Source organism: Pongo abelii, chromosome 21 (genome assembly GCF_028885655.2).
Source record: "Pongo abelii isolate AG06213 chromosome 21, NHGRI_mPonAbe1-v2.0_pri, whole genome shotgun sequence".
Taxonomy (NCBI): Eukaryota; Metazoa; Chordata; class Mammalia; order Primates; family Hominidae; genus Pongo; species Pongo abelii.
This window is the reverse complement of record NC_072006.2, coordinates 31,444,124-31,462,912: the sequence shown is the minus strand read 5'-3', so window position 1 is coordinate 31,462,912 and position 18,789 is coordinate 31,444,124. Positions and strand designations below refer to the sequence as shown.

Genomic DNA, 18,789 nt, shown 5'->3' with positions numbered 1-18,789 from the left:
TGATTACTAATTCACAGATTAAAACGGTAAGTCATCTTAATTTTTTAAAAATTTGCCAATTATCATACTTCATTTTTTAAAAAATCTGAGGACAGAAACTTGATTATTGATTATTTAACATATTTTGAAGTAACATAGAATGAAAATTGGTTACCTAATCAAGTAGCAACAGAAGAGTAAACTAAGGATGAAGACAAATATAGCAGTACCAAAAACCACAATATATATGTTGAGAGGCAGATTCTGGAATCCAATATTAGGCATCCTGAAGTTGTAATGTGGGAAATCCGAGCTCATGGATGAACTGTGGGGGAAGAAAAGAATGGAAAAAAAATAGGTAAAGACTAAGAACCAAGACAGCATTATCATTGTGCACGTATAGAAGCACAATGACCTCATCTGAAACAAATATGGTAGACAAAGTGTTAATATTCTTGCCATTCATTCATTCATTCACCATGCCAAATGTTTACTGAGTGCTATGTACCTGGCACTATTTCAGAGACTGGAGATCCTATATAAAAAGCTTTGCAAGTTGCATTTATTCACTAAAAGGCATTTCACTGAAATAATGCCAGTAATTAATAAACATGAAAATGTTCAACCTCAGAGAAGTGCAAAAAGAAAAAAAATTTTAAGATTCTTCAAACTCTTTAGCCTTTAACCTAATAACTCAACCCTTGAAGTAACAATATTTATAAGGGTAAAATATTAGAAATAACTGAGATATCTCACAAGGAAACATGATTAATTATATAGTCATATATTATAGTATTAAATGGTCATGAAAACATTTTCAAGTAATTTGTTTTTCCTTTTGAGACAGGGTCTCACTCTGTCACCCCAGGCTGGAGTGCAATGGTGTGATCTCAGCTCTCTGCAGCCTTAATCTCCCGGGCTCAAGCGATTCTCCCACTTCAGCCTCCCAAATAGCTAGGACTACAGGTGCGTGCCACCACACCTAGCTAATTTTTAAAAATTTTTTTGTAGAGATAGGGTCTCAGCATGTTGCCCAGGCTGGTCTTGAACTCATGGGCTCAAGCAATCATCCCTACTTGGCCTCCCAAAGTGCTGGTATTATAGGCATGAGCCACCGTGCCCAGCCAATTTCTCCCCATTCTATAGACAAGGAAACTGAAGCTTAGATAGTTCTGGTCCCATGGCCATGACTGACCCAGTATGTACACAGCCAGAGCCTCTCCAACTCCAAACTCAGCAATCTCAGTCCATATGCTCCACTGCCTTGCTCATGTGTTACTTTTATAATCAGAAACAGTAAGTGTTGTTTAAACATTAAAAAAAAAGGACTATTTCTGTCAGTTTGTTTGAGAATACTTACTGATCACTACAGTTAAAATTCCACAGATAAAGGTTGCCTCTCCTTTAAGTGATAAGCTGTAGTTTGTCATTTTGATTCCTTACAAAATAAAAAGTTCCTGCCAGGCCTGCTTATTAAGACCAAAGACTGATAATGGAATGATAACTATGAATACTACAAATCCAAACCCAAACAAAACTCTACCAAGCAAAGAAAACTTCTACTTTTATTTATGCATGGTAAATTAAAAATGTGTTCACAGATTTTTAGTTTTCTTGTAGGTTCCCAGAAGAGTAATATTTATACTGTTGACACCACTGAGATGCTAACTGGCTGTATCTGAAACCTAAATCTTATTATTAGTTTCCAGTCTCTAGTAACATATATCAGGAAGTCAGTACCTGCAAAGAACAACTTCATCCCATGTAAATTCTTCTCTGACAGCTTCCAAACATAAATAATGGGTAATATTTAATTTTGAACCTTTGGCCATTTTCTGGGTTGGCTCAGTTAGAGCAAGTGCCTTTACTCAAATACATATTTAATTTCTTTTTTCCTACATTCAGATCTTCTTAGGAAGGGAAGGAAGGATGTAGTTAAGGAGTGCTTTACCAAATATACATAGCACATACGCTGTGGAGCTATTAGAAAATTACAGGGCACAAAACTTAGCTCTTAACTTTCATATTGCTGACAGGGCCTCACTTGATGATTCTTGTTATAGCCAAGATTTAGATGGCTGTCCTTTAATCCCTTAGAAATATCCCTCCTCAGACAAGACTGGCTTGGTAAGATATCTCTCACCTTAGAAAATAAGGGATTAGGCCAGGTGCAGTGGCTCACACCTGTATCCCAGCACTTTGGGAGGCTGAGGTGGGTGGATCACCTGAGGTTAGGAGTTCGAGACTAGCCTGGCCAATATGGTGAAAATGTGTCTCTACTAAAGATGCAAAAATTAACCGGGCTTGGTGGCACGCACTTGTAATCCCAGCTACTCAGGAGGCTAATGCAGGGGAATCGCTCAAACCAGGGAGGTGGTAGGTTGCAGTGAGCCAAGATTGCTCTACTGCACTCCACCCTGGGTGACAGAGCGAGATTCCATCTCAGAAAAAAAAAAAAAAAAAAAGAAAAGAAAAAGAAAAACAGGAAAAAAAAAGAAAGAAAATAAGAGAATAAACATCTGTACTGGGCAAGCTAAGAGAGAGGAAATAGGCAAGTGACAGAAAGTGGTATGGTAGAAAGATGGAGAGGTTTGCAGTCAGCAAAGCTGGATGCTTGCTCCCAGGATGTCACTAGCTAATTGTCAGAGCTTGGCCCATCTATACTTCAATTTTCTCATCTTTCAAATGGGATAATGACTGTCCTATCTATCAACTTTAAGGAATTCCTGAAAGGATAAAATGAGATGGCAGATAATGAAGTGTCTCTGGAGAGGATTCCACCAAACCAAGTGCCCCTTCCACAGGGAGCTCTTGTGCACACACTGACAGCTTTCTGTCAGGTGGCCTGCCAACCTGGCCTCCAGACGCAGGAACTAGAAACCATGTCTGGCCAAAGGCAGCCATTAATACAGGCTAGCTAGGAGTCAGGCCAGTGGTGTGGGAATGTTGCCCTGCAGGGTTCTCGAAATTGGTACAATTCTTGTAGCATTCTGAACAAAGACTCAGACACACACAGCAGTAGAGGTAGTAGCACTGTCATCAGAGGGAAGAGACATCTGCCTTAGTGCTGCTGGGGGCTGGATGTTGAGACTTTTGTGAGTCCTCACTACCTGGCAGGGCCTTTTAATAAATTCCAATTACCAGAGGGATCCAGGCTGGTAGAAGATATATTGATACAGAATATATTTTAGGAATTTTTCTCTCTTTGTTTTAGTAAATAAAATGGCTTACTACAATTGATATGTTGGCCCAACAATTTAAATAGATGGTAGATTATTCCAAGATGTAAATCCTGATCCAGTGTTACATTAGTTTTTACAAAATTTTCATCATAATGTATTTTCACCAGGAGTATTAATCTTTTAAAATAAATTGATAAAAGGCTACATATTCATCATCTTAGTAATATGCATTCTTTGCTATTGAAGTCTTACAAATATAAGTTATTTAGTAATTGCTCCTTGTGGGAGTGAAGAGGAGAAATAGAACATACAGTACACTGTTGTAGCTTACTTGGCATTTCCAACTCTATTCATGTGAAAACCTTTTTTTCCCCTTATGTAAATTCAGTTCTTGAAATCTCTAGCCTCAGCCTAAATTTCAAACCACGCAGTCAGTTTATTAAAATCAAACCAAAACAAAAAAAAAAGACAAGAAGATTTGAGTATTTTATCAGCAATCTTAGAACCAAGAAGTTCTAAGAGGGACAGATTACTTGAGATTTGGATGCCTACAGGACCTGAGTTTAACACAATACACCACAGCTAAATGGGGCTGCAGTAGCATTCCTCAAAGCATGCTTGGTAGCCACATTCTTCTTAGACCAGTTCCTGTTCCCTGGACAATACCATATCATCTTCCCAGGAGTCAGTATTCTAGTTTTGCTTCAAAAATGCTCAGAAGTGCCGGGTGCAGTGGCTCACACCTGTAATCCCAGCACTTTGGGAGGCTGAGGCGGGCAGATCACGAGGTCAGGAGGCAGATCACGAGGTCAGGAGATTGAGACCATCTTGGCCAATATGGTGAAACCCTGTCTCTATAAAAATACAAAAATTAGCTGAGCGTGGTGACGCATGCCTGTAATCCCAGCTACTCAGGAGGCTGAGGCAGGAGAATCCCTTGAACCATGGAGTCGGAAGTTGCAGTGAGCTGAGATCGCGCCACTGCACTCCAGCCTGGCAACAAAAAAAAAAAAAAAAAGAAAGAAAGAATAAAAAATGTAACAGGTGGCTGGGTGCGGTGGCTCACGCCTGTAATCCCAGCACTTTGGGAGGCCCAGGCGGGCAGATCACGAGGTCAGGAGTTTGAGACCTGCCTGGCCAATGTGGTGAAACCCCGTCTCTACTAAAAATACAAAAATTAGCCGGGCCTGGTGGCGTGCGCCTGTAATCCCAGCTTCTCAGGAAGCTGAGGCAGATTAGCTTCAACCCGGGAGGCAGAGGTTGCAGTGAGCTGAGATCGCACCATTGCACTCCAGCCTGGGACAGAGCAAGACTCCATCTCAAAGAAAAAAAAATGCTCAGAAAGGGGCCGGGTACAGTGGTACATGCCTGTAACCCCAGTACTTTGGGAGGCTGAGGTGGGAGGACTGCTCGAGGCCAGGGGTTTGAGACCAGCCTGGGAGACATAGGGAGACCCCCACCTGTACAAATAAAAATAAAAATTAAAAAATTAGTTGGGCATGGTGGCACGTGCTTGTAGTACTAGTTACTCTGGAGGCTAAGATGGGAGGATCACTTGAGCCCAGGAATTCAAGGTTACAGTGAGCTATGATATCACTGCTACGCTCCAGCCTGGGTGACAAAGCAAGACTATCTCTAAAAAAGAAAGCTTCTGACATATTAGAAGGAACTAACTTCTTCGTTCTTTATTGAGTATCTTTATGACCACATGAAACACCTTCCGCAAAATCTTTTTTTGAGTGGGTGGATGAGAGGAAAGATTAAAAATTTTAAAAACATGTCACTGATCAGCAGAAAGACCTAAGCTTTCTGATGAAATGGATACACTGGGTTCTAGAGAGAATTATTTTAAAAATAAGACCTATATTTAGACAGATCCTAGTATAATTTCTGAATTCTAGGATAGAAAAACTGTGACAAGTTTCCAAAAAAAAAAAAGTTGTTATAATGGAAAGCATACAGATTTGAGATTTATGTTAGGCCATGAGTATTAGAGTGGGCTTATGGAGTCAGAGAGCCAGGGGTTTAACCACGGATTTGTCAGTAATTTGGGGCTTGTTACTTATCTTTTCTATGTCTCAGTTTCCTTATCTGATAAGACAGAATAATACTAGTAACTATTTCATAAAGTTTTAAGGGAATTAAATGACTCAACACACGAAAAGCACTTAGAACAGTACCTGGGCACATACTGTGTACTTGAGAAACGTTAGTTTTCATTATTAACTAAAATGCAACAATAAAAGATAATGGAATCACTGTCTGTATCTCCATTAAAAGACAGTCAGGTAGACTTCTGACTCCAGAAAGATGGCATAGACATACATTTCCCTATTTATCCAGCTAAATATAACTAAAAACCATGGACATTAAGTTGGACAGAAGGTAGCACACTAACTAGGGACCTGGGGACCCAAGGAACCGCATGTTAACGAGTTCTCTGGGCTTTGTTTTTGTCTCCTATATCCCAGACTTAGAGCTGGCAAAGTTGGCAAACAAGAATGCCAACAGGTGAAAACAAACAAAAAAGCCCTAATGAACCTGTTCTCTCTAGCCAAAGGATCACAAAAGGAGTAGTCTAACAAGACTGAAAGCTTTTAAACAAGAATTGCCCTACTTCAGCTAAACAACCCAGAAAAAACTATGGCCACACCCCCATAGACATGCCAGCAAAGGCTGAAGGCAGAGCCTAGATTTTCACTCTTGCCAGGATATAACAAGATGCTCCCAGCCATCTTGCTGGGATAGTGTTAGAAAAGGCCAAGTAGGAAGCTGAAATCTGTTTTTTGTTTTTTTTTGTTTTTTTTTTTTTTTGAGATGGTGTCTCGCTCTGTCACCAGGCTGGAGTGCAGTGGTGTGATCTTGGCTCACTGCAACCTCTGCCTTCCGGGTTCAAGTGATTGTCCTGCCTCAGCCTCCCAAGTAGCTGGGACTACAGGCGCCCACCACCATGCCCAGCTGATTTTTGTATTTTTAGTAGAGACAGAGTTTCACCATGTTGGCCAGCTGGAATTTTTACGCAACATGGTGAAAATGAGGCTCCACCTCAGTGATATCAGTAGAGACTACATGTAGACCCTGACTTCTACCCCTATCCAGCAGTAACAAAGTGACTATACTCCTCCTCAATGGGGTGATGACAGAGGAGGATCTAGTGAAGAATCAGGATTTTACCACCACCAAGTGGCAACAAGCACTCCTACCTGTTCCAGCCAAAGAAGTATCAGTGAAAGCCTAGTTGAGAGCTGGAACTCCTATTCCTGCCCCATCCCCGCCCCCCATGTCAATAAAGGCTGAATAGGGAACCTGGACTTCTACCTCTACCTGGCATTAATGAAGCAGCATTACAACCCACCGTTTCACTGTCAGAGTGGTGTCAGAGGAAGCCAGTTAACACAGCGGGTTTAAATAAAATCCAGAGTCTCATAACATAATACACAAAATGTCCAGGCTTCAACTAAAAATTACTCATCATACCAAGACTAGGAAGATCACAAATCAAATAAGAAATGATAATTAACAGATGCTAATACCAATGACAAAAATGTTAAAATTATCTGACAAAGATTTTAAAGTAGCCATGATCAAATTGTTTAAGCAAGCATTTATGAACATGCTTGAAACAAGTGAAAACACTGAAACTCTCAGCAAAGAAACAGAAGATATAAAGCGGAACAAAATGGAAATTATAGAACTGAAAAACATAATAATCGAAATAAAAAAACTAAAACTAAGCGATGGGCTCAACAGCAGAATGGAGAAGAAAGGGGAAAGCATAAGTGAACTAGGGCCAGGCACGGTAACTCACGCCTGTAATCCCAGCACTTTGGGAGGCCAAGGTGGATGGATCACTTCAGGTCAGGAGTTCGAGACCAGCCTGGCAAACATGGTGAAACCCTGTCTCTACTAAAAATACAAAAATTATCCAGGCATGGTGGTGGGCACCTGTAATCCCAGCTACTCGGCAAGCTGAGGAATCTGTACACTTATGTACAGATTTAAGAAGCTGAACAAACTCCAAAGAGAATAAACCCAAAGAAATCTACAACAAGACACATCGTAGTCAAACTTCTGAAAACTAAAACAACAACAACGACAAAATCTTTTTTTTCTTTGCAGAGGTAATTGAGTTAAAACAACACTAAAAAATCTTGAAAGCAACTAAGGAGATACCATTGGGGGAAATAATATGAAAGACACACAGATTTCTCATCAGAAACAATAGAGGCCAAAAGGAAGGAACACATTTTTCAAGTGCTGAAAGAAAAGAGCCATCAACCCAAAATCCTACATCCAGCAAAAATATCCTTCAGGAATGAAACAGGAAATCAAGACAGCCTCACATGAAGGAAAACAAAGGGGATTTGTTGCTAGTAGACCTACTCTTGAAGAGTGACTAAAGGAAGCTGTCTTAACAGAAAGGAAATGGTAAGAAAAGGAACCTTGGAGCATCAAGAACGAAGAAACAACATGGTAAACAAATATAAGGGTAAATACAATAAACTTCCTTCTCTTGAGTTTTCTAAATTATATTCAATGGTTGAAGAAAAATTATAATTGTCCAACCTGGTTCTAAATGTATTCAGAGGAAATATTTAAGATGAGCATAATAAAAATAAGGGAGGATAAAGGGACATAAAAGGAGGTAACATTTCTAGTCTGAACTGGTAAAGTATACTAGTAGACTGCATATATAATACAATGCCTACAGCAATCAGTAACAAAACTATACAAAGACATACACTCAAAACACTACAAAAAATCAAAAAGGACTTCAAAAAATTACTCAAGTAACAGAAATAAAAACTAGTGAAAACAAATAGAAAACAAAGTTTAAAATGGCAAGCTTAAGTATAAATGATTTAAATATGCCAATTAAAACACAGAGACTGGCAGAATGAATTAAAAAACATCACCCAATAATATGCTGTCTACCTGAAACTCACTTTAAAAATAATGATACATGCATGTTGAAAAGGATGGAAAAAGATATGTAATGCAAGCACTAATCAAAAGAAAGTAGGAGTGGCTATATTAACATCAAAGCAGATTTCAGAGCAAATAAAATTACCAGAGAGAGAAAGAAACATTACGTAATGATAAAATGGTCAACCCACTAAAAATACATAGCAATCTTAAATGTGCACACACAAAACAACGGAGCTGCAAAACGTGAAGGAAAAACTGACTGAACTGAAAGGAGATATAAACAAATCTATAATTATACTCAAATACTTCAAAACCTTCTTCCAACAACTGATGAAACAACTAGATAGAAAACCAGCAAGGATAAAGAAAAATTCAACAACACAATTAGACAACAGGATCTACTCAAAATATATAGAGCACTCTACCTAGCAACAGCAAAATATACATTCTTTTCAAATACCCATGGCACCTACACCAGGACAGACCACATCCCTGGTCATAAAACAAATCTCAAACAAACTTTCAAAAATTGAAGTCATATAGAGTGTGTTACTGGACATAGTTGAATCAAACTAGACATTTATAACAGAAAGGTAGCAAGAAAATATCCAAACACTTAGAAACTAATCAACACACTACTAAATAATCTATAAGTCAAAAAGAGGTCTTAAAAGAAATTTTTAAAAATACACTGAATTGACTGAAAATGAAAATACAGGCTAGGTGTGGTGGCTAACGCTTATAATCCCAGCACTGTGGGGGGCCGAGGCGGGCAGATCACCTGAGGTCAGGAGTTCAAGACCAGACTGGCCAACATGGTGAAACCCCATCTCTACTAAAAATACAAAAAAATTAGCCGGGCATGGTGGCACGCGCCTGTAGTCCCAGTTACTCAGGAGGCTAAGGCATGAGGATCGCTTGAACCCTGGCGGCGGAGACTGCAGTGAGCCGAGATCGCGCCACTGCACTCCAACCTGGGCGACAGAGTGAGACTCTGTCTCAGTTTAAAAAAAAAAGGGCCAGGCGGCGTGGCTCATGCCTGTAATCTCAGCACTTTGGGAGGCCGAGGTGGGTGGATCACCTGAGGTTAGGAGTTTGAGACCAGCCTAGCCAACATGGTAAAATCCCGTCTCTACTAAAAACACAAAAATTAGCTGGGTGTGGTGGCAGGTGCCTGTAATCCCAGCTACTCGGGAGGCTGAGGCAGAAGAATTGACCGAACCCAGGAGGTGGAGGTTGCAGTGAGCTGAGATTGTGCCACTGCACTCCAGCCTGGGTGACACATGTGAAACTCCATCTCAAAATAAAAAAAAAAGAAAATGAAAATACAACATATCAAAATTTGAGAGACATAGGTAAAGTAGTGCTGAGTGGGCAATTCATGGTACTAAATGCACACTTAAGAAAATAAAAAATCTCAAATCAATAATCTAAACTCCTACATCAAGAACCCAGAAAAAGGGCAAGTTAATCAGGAAAAAAAAAATTAAAGAACAGAAACCAATTAAATTGAGAATAGGAAAACAATAGAGAAAAATCAATGAAACAAAAAGCTGAGTCTTTTCTTTGAAATGATCAGTAACACTGATAAATCTCTAGGAAGAATGACAAAAAAGAGAAGACACAAATTACCTATATCAACAATTAAATAGGAGAGATCACTACAGACACTGCAGACATCAAAAGAGGGGTATACACACATATACAGACATAAATTTAGTAACATAAATAAAACAGACCAATTCCTCAAAAAATACAAACTACAAAAACTCACCCAATATAAAATAGATAATGTGAACAGTTTTATAACTATCAAAGAAACCGAATTAGTCATTTAAAAATTCACAAAAAAGAAAGCTCCAGGCCAAGAGGCTTTTACCAGAGAATTCTACCAAAAGTTTAAATAAGAATGAGCACAAATCCTTGACAATCTTTTTCAGAGAATGGGAGGGAACATTTCTCAAGGCATTTTTTGAAGCCAATGCGACCTTGATAGCAAAACCAGATAAAGACAGTGTCTGGCAAATACAGACAGAAAAATTCTTAACAAAATATTAGCAAGTAGAATTTGGCAATATGTAAATAGAATTTTACAACACCATGACCAAGTAAGGTTTATTCAAGAGATGCAGGGCTGGCTTAATATTAAAAAAAAAAAAAATCAATGTTATCTACCCCTATTAAATGGCTAAAGAAGAAAAATCACATGATCATATTAACTGATTAAAAAAAAACACATTTCACAAACATCAGCACCCAGAAATTAAAAAAATCCCCGAAACAGAAATGGAAGAGAACTTCTTCAACATGTTAAAAAAGCATCTACAAAAAACAAACCGGCAAAACCAACCAAACAATAACAACAAAAACTGTACAGCTAATATTATTCTTAATTGTGAAAGACTGAATACTTACCCCCCTAAGACCGGGAACAAGGCAGGATATCTGCTCTCACCACTCTTATTCAACATAGTGCTGGAAGTTCTAGCCAGTGCAATAAGGTAGAAAAGGGAATAAAAGGCATACACATCAGAAAGGAAGAAATTAAACTGAGCCTATTTGCCAACATCAACATCTACAACAACAAAATCCCAAAGAATCTTCAAAAAAATTTCTAAAACTAATAAATGAGTTCAGCAAGGTTGCAGGATACCAGATACACATATAAAAATCAACTGTATTTTTATAAATTAGCAATGAACATATGAACACTGAAATTATAAATACAATGACATTTACAATTGTTCAAAAAAAGAAATACAAAGAATTAAATTTAATAAGACATTAGATATGTACAGGACTTATATGCTAAAAATGACAAAATGCTGATTAGAGGAATCAAGTAAGATCTAAATAAATGCAGAGACATACTGTGTTCATGGATTTGAAGACTCAGCATAGGAAAGATATTCTCTCCAAATTGATATATAGGTTTAACATAATTCCTATAAAAATCCCAGCAAATTTTTTTTTGTAGATATAGACAAGTTTAACAAATGCAGACAGAAAGAAAGACAAGGAAATAAAACAGCTAAAGCAATTTTGAAAAAAAGAAGACTAAAGGGAGAGGAATCAGTCTATTCAATGTAAGGACTCATCATAGCCTAATCAAGACATTGATTGGTTTTAGCAAAAGGATAGACACATAAGTCAATGGAACAAAATGAAGAACCCAGAAATAGATCCACACAAATAAGCATAAATGATTTTTGAGAAATGTGCAATCCTTTCTCAATGGAGAGAGTATATGGTCTTTTCAACAATTAGTGCTGGAACAATGGGACATCCATAGGCAAAAAAATTGAATCGATCTTAACCTCACACACAAAAAAACAACTCAAAGTGGATCATGAACTTAAACTTAAAATGCAAAACAATGATACAGTTACAAAAAACCTAAGAGAAGATATTTGGGATCTAGGATTAGGCAAAAAGTTCCAGACTTGACACCAAAAGCAAGGAGTATAAAAGGAAAAATTGATACACTGGACTTCATTGAAATGAAATTTTTTTTTTGCCTTGAAAGACTCTGTCAAGAGGATGAAGAAAGAAACTAAAGACTAGGAAAAAAATATTTGCAAACCATACACCTGATAAAGGGCTAATATCTAAACACAAAACTCAATAGTAAAAAAACAACCAGTTATGGGTTGAATTGTGTTCTCAAAAAGATATGGTGAAGATATAACTCCCAGTACCTCTAAATGTGACTTTATTTGAAAATAGGTTTGTTGAAGATGTAATTAATTAAGATGTAATTAAGAAGTTAAAGTTATACTAGAGTAATCCAATATGACTGGTGTCTTTATAAGAAGAGGAAAAGAGATACAGAGAGAGAGATACAGGAGGAGAGAATGCTGAGTGATATAAGAAGCAGAGACTGAAGGATTGCTGGCTGTCATCAGAAGAGAGGCATGAACAAATCCTTTCTCAGAGCCCTCAGAAGGAACAACCTTGCTATTTTTTTTTTTTTTTTTTTTTTTTTTTGCAAGTGATTCTCCTGCCTCAGCCTCCCTAGTAGCTGGGACTACAGGAGCGCACCACCATGCTCTGTTAATTTTTGCATTTTTAGTAGAGATGCGGTTTCACCATGTTGGTCAGGCTGGTCTTGAACTCCCGGACTCAAGTGATCTGCCCACCTTGGCTTCCCAAAGTGTTGGGATTACAGGTGTGAGCCACTGTGCCCGGCCACCAACATCTTGATTTCAGACTTCTAAACCCCAGAATTGTGAGACAATAGATTTTCTGTTGTTTTAAGCCACCCAGTTTATGGCACGTTGTTAAGGCAGCCCTAGGAAACAATTCAATTAGAAAATGGGCAAAAGAGACATTTCACCAAAGGGAATATACAGATGGTAAATAAGTACATAAACGTATGTTCAAAATCATTAGCTATTAGGGAAATAGAAATTAAAGCCACAATGAGAAATTACTAAATTATACCTATCAGAATTGCTAAAATAAAAAATTGTAACAACACCAAATGCTGGCAAGAATGCAGAGAAACTAGAGCACTTTATCTTGTTGGTGGGAATATAATATGGTATAGCCACTCTGGAAAATAGTTTGTCAGTTTCTTGTAAAATTAAACATTCAACTGCCATACAACTCAGCAGCTGCACTCCTGGGCATTTATTCCAGGGAAATAAAAACCTATGTTCACATACAAACCTCAACACATGTTCATAGCAGCTTTATCTGTAATGGTCTAAAATTAGAAACAACCCAAATATCATTCAATGGGTGAATGATTAAACAAATTTGAGGTATGCACATCGTCAAATGCCACTCAGCAATAAAAAGAAACAAACTATTGATAGATGCAATAATCAGAGTCACTTTCCAGATTATTATGGTGAATGAAAAAAGCCAATCCCAGGTTACATACTGTATAAGTACACTTATCTTGATGTACTGTAAGAAATCCCTGATATGATGGAAACCTTCTGTATGTTGACTGTATCAAAATTAATATCCTGGTTATGATATTATACTATAGTTTTACAAGATGTTATCATTACAGGAAATTGTGAAAAGAGTACATAGGATCTTTCTGTACTGTTTATTACAGCTGCACGTGAGTCTACAATTAAGTCAAAATAAAAATTTTAATTAAAAAATATACAATGAAGCAACATCTATACAGGTCTGATGGAAAAGAACTGTGATATTAGAACTGTTTATTCAGCCAAACTATCTTTCATTTGTATAGAAAAAAAAGAAAGAAGGAAAAAGACGTTTTCAGACATTCAAGTACACTTCTTTCTCTCTATATAGGTATGTAATCATTCCACTAATTAAAATCCCCCATAGTAATCTAGATTAAGGCTTCAGATTATTTCAGCAAAGCATGGAAGATGGAACGGGGAGAAGAAAGTTAAGTTGTGCTAATAGTTTTATTTTGAAAAGCTATAACTACTTAATTTAAAAAGTTGTTACGGAAGTGTAAGTCTAAATACGTGTTTTAAAATGTAGGGAGCCACAAACAGTATGTGTAATTTTCATGACTAGCAGAGAGGAGAAAGCAGCAAAGAAACCTGGATAACTTCAGCAAAATATAGGGTAAAAAGGGGAAGAAGGGGAGTCATAAGAAAGCAAATTATAGAAATATAAAATAAAATGGTAGGAACAAAATGAAAAATCATGAGAAAAATAAATGGTTTAAATCCTATTTAAAAAGGCTCTAGGCCAGGTGTGGTGGCTCACGCCTGTAATCCCAGCACTTTGGGAGGCCGAGGCAGGCAGATCACGAGGTCAGGAGATCGAGACCATCCTGGCTAACACGGTGAAACCCCGTCTCTACTAAAAATACAAAAAATTAGCCGGATGTGGTGGCGGGCGCCTGTAGTCCCAGCCACTCGGGAGGCTGAGGCAGGAGAATGGCATGAACCCAGAGGCAGAGCTTGCAGCGAGCAGAGATTGCGCCACTGCACTCCAGCCTGGGCGACAGGGCGAGACTCCATCTCAAAAACAAAAAAAAAAAACAAAAAAAAAAAGGCCCTAGCTTCCATGATTTGGCACACACACAAAAAACCCCAGAAAGACTCTAGGATGAGGAGAAGCTGGTTAACGGGTACAAAAACACAGTTAGATACAAAGAATAAGTTCTAGTATTTTACAGTGCAATAGAGAAACTGTAGTTAATACTTTGTTGTATTCCAAACACTATGAAATGAAGAAAACTAATTTTTTTTTTTTTTTTGAGATGGAGTCTCACTCTCTCGCCCAGGCTAGAGTGCAGTGGCGCGATGTCAGCTCACCGCAGCCTGAGTAGAATTTTTGTATTTTTAGTAGAGACAGGGTTTCGCCCTGTTGGCCAGGCTGGTCTTGAAGTCCTGACCTTGTGATCCGCCCACCTTGGCCTCCCAAAGTGCTGGGATTACAGACACGAGCCACCACGCCCAGCCAAGAAAACTAAATTTTAAAAGTCAAAAAAAATTAATGTATATTTCAAAATAGCTAGAAGAGATGAATTTGCAATATTCCCAACACAGAGAAAAATATTTGAGCTGATATCTCAATTACCATGATTTAATCATTATACATCGTACACATGCATCAAAGTATCGTGTGCGCCCAAAATATGTACAGCTATGCTTTAATCAAAAAAGACTCTAAAATTACATAAGAACAATATTCAGCTATATTATAAGAAAACACTTTAAATGATTCTAAGATATTTTTAAATGGGGGATGCAATAAGAAAATAAAAATATAGCAGGCAAATATTATAAGAAAGCAAGCAGGAGTGCTAATTATTTTTTAAAAAGTAGAAATAAAAGCAAAAAAGCTATATGAACAATGATGTTTTATAGTGATAGAAATATTAATCTCCAAATGAGATATAACAAAAAAGAGGATATAAACAATACCATGAACAAATAATATATATATTGGCTGGGTGCGGTGACTCACGCCTGTAATCCCAGCACTTTGGGAGGCCGAGGTGGGTGGATCACCTGAGGTCAGGAGTTCAAGACGAGCCTGGCCAACATGGTGAAACCCCATCTCTACTAAAAATACAAAAATTAGCTGGGTGTGGTGGTGGGTGCCTATAATCCCAGCTACTCAGGAGGCTGAGGCAGGAGAATCCCTTGAACCCGGGAAGCAGAGGTTGCAGTGAGCAGAGATTATGCCATTGCCCTCCAACCTAGGTGACAAGAGTGAAACTCCACCTCAAAAAAATAAATAAAATAAAATAAAATAAAATGACTTCTGTCTAGTAAGTAACTAAGACAAATCACAGACCATTTAGAAGTTAATCACATTGTGGGAAAAAAGTCTCATACTGAGGGAAAAATCCATAACCTTCAACGTGGGAAAAGTATTCTTACAGGCTACTGTGTAAGTGTATAAGTGTAACTGATTGTATTATCAATCTAAAAAAGAATAATGAAAATAAATGGACACAAGAATTCAATTCTGGAAAGCAGAAAAAGAACAGATCAAACAAAATAAGCCAGAAGAAGGAATTAATAAAGGTCAAACAAAAATGTATGATTTAAAACAAAACAATGAAAGGAATTGAAATCAACTAACCAAAACACTAAGAATGAGACAGATAAAAAAAATTCTTATGCAGAGATCTAAAAAATCCATGAGATAATTTGAGTATTAATTTTAAAATCTAGAATAGATTTTATAGGAATATAACCAAAACTGGCTCAAGAAGAAAACTTGAAAATATAGAAATGTCTTCACAAAAAAGGCTTCAGACCCCAATGGCAATGAAGGTAGAACTCGCTAAACTTGCATAGATAAGTAAGTAGTCTGCTATGTACAGTAGTCCCTGCTTATTGACAGTGGATATGTTCACAGATCCCCATTGGATGCCTGAAAACCTGGATAGTACCGAGTCCTCTGTTTTTTTGAACTGATAACCAAGACCCTAATGGGCAGGTAGTGTACACAGCATGCAGACACTGGGCAGGGGATGATTCACGTCCTGGGTGAGATGCAGTGAGCACGACAGCTTGAGATTTCATTACACTACTCAGAATGGTGAACAATCTAAAACTTACAAATTGTTTTGGGAATTTTCCATTTAATATTTTCAGACTACAGTTGACCATGGGTAACTGAAACTGCAGAAAGCGAAACTGAAAATAAGGGGGAACTACTGTAAACTGATTCAGAGTATACAAAAAAATGATGGAAAGCATCCCAACTCATTTAAAGGTGTAAGCATAATCCTGAAACTAAAACCACAACTTTACAGCAGAGTTCATAAACTCAAGGCCTCTGGACTGAATCTACCCTGAACAAGTATTTTGTTTGGCCTATACAAAATTTTAAAGATTGAGATAATTTAGATTTGGGAGATTTAACATAAAATTAGCAATTTCCAGCTCTATACAGAAAAAGGTCAGATCTAATAACCCTGGGCTCCATTCTTGCATGGCAAAAACAGCCTGGAGCTGAGTGGCCTCTGCTCCCAGGCTGCCATGCTGTTGCACAATTTGTGTGTGTGCTGGGGGGGCAGGGGGGAGGGGGTGGCGCTGAATGCTTATGGGTTACAGTGTAAGTGTGCCTGGCCCTATGTCAACAGAATTGCCATTTGTCACCATTTCTACCACTCCTTATCACTTCCTAATTCTGGACCAAATGTAGGTTGCCACTTGTGCTTGGGCTGTTATTTTCCTCAATGTAAATATTTCTACCTCTATCAAAAAAAAAAAAAAGAAAAGAAATTGATGGTTTCATGATTTTGCCTTCTACCAAGTGTATTTGGCTGATTCAATTTCCTGCCTGGCTTCTGTTGGCACTAAGTTTGTGCCCCTGCTTTACGATTTCTATCTTTGGTTTCCCCACATCAGATGACAGAAATACCCACTTATATTCTCTTTTATTTGCATAGTTTTATGCCTTAAATTTAAATGTTTAATCCATCTTGAGTTTATGGCATGGAAAAAAGACCTAAAATGGTTTTTCCAATTTAGTCAACTATTCCAACAGCATTTATAAAATTCTTTCTCCACTGTCTTAAAGTTCTACCTTTTTTGGAGTCACTTTTTTTTTTTTTTTTTGAGACAGAGTCTCGCTCCGTCTCCAGGCTGGAGTGCAGTGGCGCCAACTTGGCTGATTGCAACCTCCACCTCCCAGGTTCAATCGATTCTCCTGCCTCAGCCTCCCGAGTAGCCGGCACTATAGGCATGCACCACCATGCCCAGCTAATTTTTTTGTATTTTTACATACATACATTACATATGAATTAGCATACCACTAATTCATATATGCTAAGGCAATATTTTCATCACTACTCTTCCTCTTTAATATTTTCAAGGCTATTCTTACATAATCTTTTTTTCAGCTAAACAAGTCTTTAAAATATTCTATTGGGCCAGGCACACTAACTCACACCTGTAATCCCAGCACTTGGGGAGGCAGAGGTGGGCAGATCACTTGAGCTCAGGAGTTCAAGATCAGCCTGGACAACAGGTAAAACACCGTCTCTACGAAAAATATAAAAATTAGCTGGGTATGGTGGTGCATGCCTATGGTCCCAGCTACTTAGTAGGCTGAGGTGGGAGGATCACCTGAGCCCAGGAGCAGTGAGTGCTAATCGTACCACTGCACTCCAGCCTGGGCAACAGGGTGAGACCTCGTGTCTCTCTTTCTCACAATAAATAAATAAATAAATAAATGCTATTGTGAAGTTAATTGAAAGTACATTAAATTTATAGCTTATTTTGGGGAGAATGGGTCTTGCTATGGTTTGAATATCTGTCCCCTCCCAAACTCATCTTGAAACCTAATAACCATTTTAACAGTATTAAGAGGTAGAGGGCTAGGCGCAGTGGCTCATGTCTGTAATCCCAGCACTTTGGGAGGCCGAGGCGGGCAGATCATGAGGTCAGGAGTTCAAGAGCAGCCTGGCCAACATGGTGAAACCCCGTCTCTACTAAAGATACAAAAAATTAGCCGGGCGTGGTGGTGCGTGCCTGTAATCCCAGCTACTCGGGAGGTTGAGGCAGGACAATCGCCTGAACCCAGGAGGTAGAGGTTGCAGTGAGCCGAGATCGTGCCATTTTGCACTCCAGCCTAGGCAACAGGGTGAGACTCTGTCTCAAAAAAAAAAAAAAAAAAAAAGAGGTGGGAGCCTGCTGCAGTGGCTCACACCTATAATCCCAGCACTTTGGGAGGCCAAGGCGGGAGGATCCCTTGAGCCCAAGAGTCCCTGACTAGCCTGGGCAACATAGGGAGACCCTGTCTCTGCAAAATTAAAAAAATCAGTAGCCAGGTGTGCGGCACATGCCTGTGGTCCCAGCTACTTGGGATGTTGAGGTGGAAGGACTGCTTAGGCCTGGGAGGTCAAGGCTGCATTGAGCTGTGATTGTGCCAATGTACTCCATCCAGCCTATGTGACAGAGTGAGACCCTGTCTCTACAAACAAAGTGAGACCTTTAATAGGTGATTAGGCTATGAGGGATCTATCTTCATGAATGGATTAATGCCATTACCAAGGAAGTGGGTTCCTTACAAAAGGAAGAGTTCGGACCCCTTTTGTGTTTGTTTCTCTCTGTCTTTCCCTTTCTCCCATCTTTGCCCTTCTGCAGTGTGATGCCTTCCACCATGTTATGATGCAGCAGGTACCTTGCCCGATGCCAGTAGCTTGATCTTGAACTTCTTGGCTTCTAGAACTGTGAGAAACAAATTCCTGTTCATTATAAATTTCTCAGTCTGTAGTATTCTATTATGG

At 38.6% G+C, this 18,789-nt stretch overlaps 1 protein-coding gene across 5 annotated transcripts in view; it reads right to left on the bottom strand.

Moving 5' to 3' along the window:
* RNF24 (ring finger protein 24) overlaps positions 1-18,789 on the bottom strand; it is a 99,564-nt gene that overhangs the window by 41,088 nt on the left and 39,687 nt on the right. For 3 of the 5 annotated variants that reach the window (XM_054542054.2, XM_024239079.3, XM_024239078.3), the window contains exons 2-3: positions 10,506-10,574; positions 155-304 (exon numbers count right to left, since the gene is read on the bottom strand). In XM_054542054.2, coding sequence (XP_054398029.1) covers positions 155-304; positions 10,506-10,561 — 206 coding nt within the window. In that variant the 5' untranslated portion in view covers positions 10,562-10,574. The remainder of the gene's footprint in view (positions 1-154; positions 305-10,505; positions 10,575-18,789) is intronic. The other 2 variants (XM_054542055.2, XM_009233398.4) reach the window with 1 other exon arrangement.